At 38.1% G+C, this 6,626-nt stretch overlaps 1 protein-coding gene across 2 annotated transcripts in view; it reads left to right on the forward strand.

The window, feature by feature from the left end:
- DCDC2 (doublecortin domain containing 2) overlaps positions 1 to 5,777 on the forward strand; it is a 195,906-nt gene extending 190,129 nt beyond the window's left edge. For both annotated transcript variants that reach the window (XM_017878555.1, XM_017878554.1), the window contains 2 exons: positions 1,149 to 1,451; positions 5,229 to 5,777. In XM_017878555.1, coding sequence (XP_017734044.1) covers positions 1,149 to 1,451; positions 5,229 to 5,333 — 408 coding nt within the window. In that variant the 3' untranslated portion in view covers positions 5,334 to 5,777. The remainder of the gene's footprint in view (positions 1 to 1,148; positions 1,452 to 5,228) is intronic.
- The last annotated feature ends 849 nt before the right edge of the window (positions 5,778 to 6,626 follow it).

Below are 6,626 nucleotides of genomic sequence, written 5' to 3' on the forward strand. Positions count from 1 at the left end.
TTTTTTTTTTTTTTTTTTTTTTTTGAGATGTAGTGTCACTCTTTCACCAGGCTGGAGTGCAGTAGAGCGATCTCCACTCACTGCAAGCTCCACCTCCCAGGTTCAAGGGATTTTCCTGCCTCAGTCTCCCAAGTAGCTGGGACTACAGGTGCCCGCCACCACGCCCAGCTAATTTTTTGTATTTTTATTAGAGACGGGGTTTCACTGTGTTAGCCAGGACGGTCTCGATTTCCTGACCTGAACCACCTGCCTCGGCCTCTCAAAGTGCTGGCATTACAGGCGTGAGCCATTGCACCCGGCCTCCTGTTCCCTCTTGAAGCATATTTATGTATCAAAATAACAGTAGAACAGTAAAATGCTTGATTAAGGTTTATAAAATACCCACCACCATGCCCGGATAATTTTTTGCCTTTTTAGTAGAGACAGGGTTTCACCACGTTAGCCAGGATGGTCTTGATTTCCTGACCTCGTGATCAGCCCACCTTGGCCTTCCAAAGTGCTAGGATTACAGGCGTGAGCCACTGCGCCCAGCCCCCGGCCCCCAGCATTTATTATTCTTATAGAGAGGATGTATAGTTTCTTGACCTTGGATCTTCAGGAAAATCAATTATTGTATTTAGAGATAAGCTGTAAGTTTCCTTAGGCATTATGGGGAAAACTATCTACATTCCACATCAGAAAACATGAATTCATAGCGTGGTGCCATTGCCCTCATCCTTAGCCCTGAGGATGATAATCTCTCCTCCTTTGGGCCAGGCACCTCACTAGACACTGGCCAAGGACCTTGCGGTTTGGCTTTCTATCTTCCATGGGGGTTACGAGCACTGGTTTTGGAGTCACAGGCTTAGTTCAAACTCTGGCTCTTTCTATGGGATCTTGGGCTCTCCCTGTTTAGTTTTTCTCATCTGCAAAATGGGAATGATCCCAATCTCAAAGGATTGTTGTGAGGATTAAATGAGGGAATACTTGTAACATGTGGCATGTGGTAGGTACTCAGTAAACGTAAGCGCATTCTATACTGTAAAGTACTATGTGAATGTAAGAATGTTTTACTTGACTGTAATATAAGTATTACATTACTATGATGTTCAGTGGAAATTTTCTGTTATGCTTCTTACTTTTATCCATTATTCCTTTTGATCCATCAGAGGCCAGCAGAAATAGTAGACGAGGAAGAAGATGGAGAGAAGGCAAAAAAGGATGCAGAACAGAAAGAAGACTTTTCAGGAATGAATGGTGACCTTGAAGAGGAAGGAGGTAGGGAGGCTACAGATGCCCCTGAGCAAGTCAAGGAGATTCTGGATCACAGTGAGGAGCAGGCAGGCCCTGCTCGTGTAAATGGAGGCACCGATGAGGAAAACGGTGAGGTGCTGGACCAGGTTAATAATGAGCTTCAACTGGCCCTAGACGAGGAAAGAAAGTCTCAAGGAGCTGGCAGTGGACAAGATGAGGTATTTCTATTGCTTTTGCTTACTTATGTGAATGCATGAATACGTGTGTGTACATGTGTGCATTTAGAGAATTAACCAAGTGTTTAGGACTTGTATTGAAACCACTTATGGTTGAGTAGGAAAGATTCAATACCACTTAATCACTTTATTTACTAGTTATTTCAACCATTTAACAACTGCTGCCATTGACCTATCTGGCAGTCCATATGTCTGCCCTTCCGCCATTCATACATTTAGCCATTCATCTGTCCATCTATCCACCTCCTGCCTCATTTTACAAGAAAATGTGCAGAGCCTTCTAAGAACATACATAATCATAGAATGACATATAAAAAAGTAAAAATAAGACCAGAGAAGGTAGAAAGTAGAAAAGAATATCAAGACCAGTGAGACCTAGACATGAAATAAAGAATGCTGTCTCTATTATGAGCAACTTCTTTGATCTCCAGAAGTACTGAAGTCTACTTTGCTTATTCTATTTTAAATAGATTAATCTAATTAAGCGTTCAACACATCAGACACTTGGTAGTATACAGTTCTATTTATTATACAGAGAGGATAAAGAAATATGTGGTGAAAATAAAGGAACAGAAAAAGAAATATGTGGTTAAACCTCTCTCTTCCTAGCCTGTGCTTCCACGTCTGACCCTGGAGCTGGATACTCATCAGTCCCGGCATTCTTCCATGGGACAGTATGACCCCGTTGCTGCCAGGCTCAAGTTGAGTCTCATAGCATAAGAGGCAGGATGTTCTCCATAACATTCTCACCATCTGCTTATCCCATCCCTTCCTGTCAATCCATCAGATCAAGGTCCACCTCCCTCAAGGCTGTAGCTGCTGAAGTGGGCCTTGGTCTACTCATTCCTAAAACCCACTATGATGAATGAGGTCTACTTGATTATTTATTATTGATGCATCTGATTTATCTTGCTTAGGGAGAGCAGGTTTAGCAGTGGCAAAATGCAAAATGTTTTGGTTGCCAGGTTTCAATAACAGTACAAAGTTATCTGTAATCTTCTATATGGCATATTCAAAATGTTCTTAACATCTAAATGAGGCCGGGCACGGTGGCTCAAGCCTGTAATCCCAGCACTTTGGGAGGCCGAGGCAGGCGGATCACAAGGTCAGGAGATCGAGACCATCCTGGCTAACACGGTGAAACTCCGTCTCTACTAAAAAATACAAAAAACTAGCCAGGTGAGGTGGCAGGCGCCTGTAGTCCCAGCTACTCGGGAGGCTGAGGCAGGCGAATGGCGTGAACCCGGGAGGCGGAGCTTGCAGTGAGCTGAGATCTGGCCAGTGCACTCCAGCTTGGGTGACAGAGCGAGACTCCGTCTCAAAAAAAAAAAAAAAAAAAAATCTAAATGAAAATGCTCAGTATGTCTCTCATTTTATCTTTTCTCTAGGTGAGATAATCACAGTCCTATTCTATAAGAAATTCCCCATATGTAGTTATACATAGTCCTCAGTGTCATTTATATGGCAACTGTAATAGTAGGTTTCATACAACTCTTTGTTGTAGTAGCTTTTGATGAAAGCTTACAAAATGAAATCAAAGTGTAATTCTATGTGGGACTAGATAGTAAGATCCAAGCATGATTTTTTCCAGTGGTCTAGCTTAATTCAACATATGACATAAATAGATTTTACAGAAATGAATGGATTGCTGTCCTTCCATCTTGCATAAATATAACTTTAAAAAATGATCCTGTAATTTGCAATGACGTGGATAAACCTGGAGGATATTATGTTAAGTGAAATTAGTCAACCAAAGAAAGACAAATACCATATGATCTCACTTATACATGTAATCTAAAAAAAGTTAAACTCATAGAAGTCAAAGATAGAATGGTGGTTACCAGGGACTGAGTATGGGGTTGGAGAGATGTAGGCCCAATGCTACAAAATTTCTGTTAGAAAGGAGGAGTAAGTTCAAGAGATTTATTGTACAACAAGGTGTCTAAAGTTAATAACAATGTGTTGTATACTTGAAAATCACTAAGAGAGTAGATTTGAAGTGTTCTTACCACAAAAGATGGTAAGTACAAGAGGTAAAGTGTATGTTAATTAACTCCATTAAGCCATTCCACAATGGATACATATTTTAAAACATTTCCTACACTATAAACATGCAATTTTTATTTGCCAATTATGATAAATGAATAATTTTTAAAGGGGAAAAATAGGCTTTTGATAGGAATTGGGCATCTGTCAAGATCAAGGTTGCATAATTTGGCAATGGCCTGTGGTATGTAATGAGGATCAATCTAAATTCTTGGGAATTCAAATAAGGAAGTGCATAGTTTGTAATTTTTTTGAGACAAGGTCTCACCCTGTTACCCAGGCTGGAGTTCAATGGCATGATCACAGCTCACTGCAGCTTTGACCTCCCGGGCTCAAGTGATCCTCCCACTTCATCCTCCTGTGATAGCTGGTACCACAGGTGCCATCATGCCAGGCTATTTTTATTTTTTTTTAAATATGGAGGAAGTCTCCCTCCGTATGTTGCACAGGCTGGGTTTGAACTCCTGGGCTCAAGGGATCCTCTTGCCTTGACCTCTCAAAGTGATGAGATTACAGGCATGCACCACCACGCCCAGTCTAATTAGGGATTAGTAACAGAGCAGTGACTCACAAAGAGATTTAATCTTATTTGACTCATCTCTTTCTTACAACAGTGATATATTTTATCTTGTTCTCCCTAACATATTAGTATAGGTATATTTTAAGCATACCAAAATATATGAAAAACCAAATGTATGTGAATTATAAGTTAAAAATTAATAATTAACTTTTACAGAAGGACTGTCTACTAATAAAATGACTAGAAATTCTGTTCACCGTGTAACATTTTGTTCCATGTAACAATTCTTGTACAAAGCGAGGTATGATTGTAGGAAAACAGCAGGAAATACAGAGAATTTACAAGAAACAATTGACATTTATTGAGATTGAACTTGTACTATATTCAAGATACCATTTGAGACATTTCACAAAGGAACAATGTGACATCAGACACAGCCCCAGTAATACATATATATTATGTCTTTTTCAAAAAATCAATCATGGCCTGTGTGGTTTGGGGAACCTGGAACTACTCTGTCCCCCAGACTGGGTGCCCTTGTTGGGGCTGTGGAGCCTCTAGGATTTCACAGAGCAGAATTTGCCATCCAACTAGTTCTAATCTTGCCTACTTAGCTTTCAGTGTAGTCGGGGAAAGAACAATTGTACATGAGACAATATTATTATGAACAGGAGAAACCCAAGTGGCAGGAGCAGTAGTTGCTGTTGGAGAAATGCTGCCTCCACATTTTGATTTTCTGTCTTGTTCTTATCTACTTGATACTTGATGGTACTTGGTACCATATTCACAATGAATTTGTGAATTCTAGGAGGAAACTAAAATTAGGAGAATGCCTCTGAATTCTTTCTTGCTTTATCTCTGAAAATGCTAAACTGAAAAGCATAAATATATTAAAGAAAAGCTCAAAGAGAAATAAGGAAAAAATGAAAAAAATAAAGCCCGCAGCATACAAAATGAGTCAGGGCCTTTAAAGCACTAGTAGATTATGGACCCCAAAAGGACTTTTGTACAACTGTTGAGAAAACAGTATGTCCACTGGGTAATGATAGACAAAAAAACAAAGGGAACCCAAAGAACTCTTTTCAGTTAAATAGTTACATAATTAGACTCTTGAGTAATTTTTTCTTTATAAATGTCATTACCTTTGTGAACCAAACACCTAAATACCTTTGTTTTGATCTATTTTCTTCTAGGCTGATTTAGACCCTCAAAGACCACCAAGGCCAGAAGTAAAAATTACTAGTCCAGAAGAAAATGAAAACAACAAACAAAACAAGGACTATGCTGCCGTGGCATAGAAGATTTTTAAAAGGAGAGTATATGGATCACAAGAAAAATGAAGCGTTATAAAACTTGAAAGATAAGCAGTCATTTCTGAATATAATGTGACACTATGGTCGAATACTACCTACCGAATTTTAACATTAGAAGCATAGTGGAAAGACCAGATAACTTTAAATGGCTACTAAAGGATAATTACTTATTTTATTGCATGTGTTTTAAAAAGTCATATAGAAATATTAAATAAGAGGGACAGAGTAGAATTTGCACTGTAAGACAATTTGCCACTTGTATTTGTAAAGGATGAAAAATAGGATCACTCTTATTGTACGCTTTATTAGAAATTTAGAAGGCAGTTTATTCTAAAGCATTTTTGTCTAGGAAGGCATAGAATTTTAAAGAACTGGTAATAGGAAAGCATGTACTATTTTCTTAAAGCAATAAACTCTTGAATGAACAAATTGCGATTTACTTTCAGACATAATTTGAGACGGCAACAGATCAAAATGTGTCCATGATTTGTTAACATGCCTTTCTTTCTTCCTCCTTAGCCAAAATCCACCTTAAATGAACTACAAAGACAGTGCGAGGTGTTCATTTTGGTGGGAGGAAACATTGGTTCAGAGTGTTAGTGACTAGTATTGCCATGCCCTTCCTTCAGTGCTTTCAGGCTTGCATGCTTGTGGCTGCAATGGTGCACACTCAGGAAGGAATTGTAAAGGAGCACCCAGTTATATTATAAAGCCTGGATGTATGGTTTGCAGATAATGGAAATCCTATGGATTTTCACTGATCCAGTCTATCTTTACCAATAATATCTCTCACTTCTCCCTCATGTTATTAAATTAGAGAACCTGATATTGGCTATTCCAAAGATTAAATTATTTTCAAATAGTTTTTAACAAAAAACAGTGTATTAGGAAGAAAAAAGTAGACTATATGAAGAGTCTGTGACTACTCAATTTAACTTGTTTTTTGTCTTATTTCTATTAGAACTGTTTTACTATATTTTTGCCCTAGGGATATCAGCAAATATTTACTTTTCCTAGCATGATATATTTAGAATTTCAAGCAAATTTCTTTATAATTACAAGGCATCTGATAGAAATCGTTGAGAAAAACTTTAGAAGTTACTATAATGAAACCAATTCCTGAATCACAACTTTGTGGACCGATTAAATTGATTTATAGTTGCTTGTGAGGTATACATGGGAAAGACATAAAAAAATTTCATTCTTTTCTGAATTCCTTAAGAGAGATTCTGTCCATAAATATAGAAATAATATTATTTTTCTGAAAGGATATATTTT

Source organism: Rhinopithecus bieti, unplaced genomic scaffold (assembly GCF_001698545.2).
Source record: "Rhinopithecus bieti isolate Rb0 unplaced genomic scaffold, ASM169854v2 scaffold_11110, whole genome shotgun sequence".
NCBI classification, from domain to species: Eukaryota; Metazoa; Chordata; class Mammalia; order Primates; family Cercopithecidae; genus Rhinopithecus; species Rhinopithecus bieti.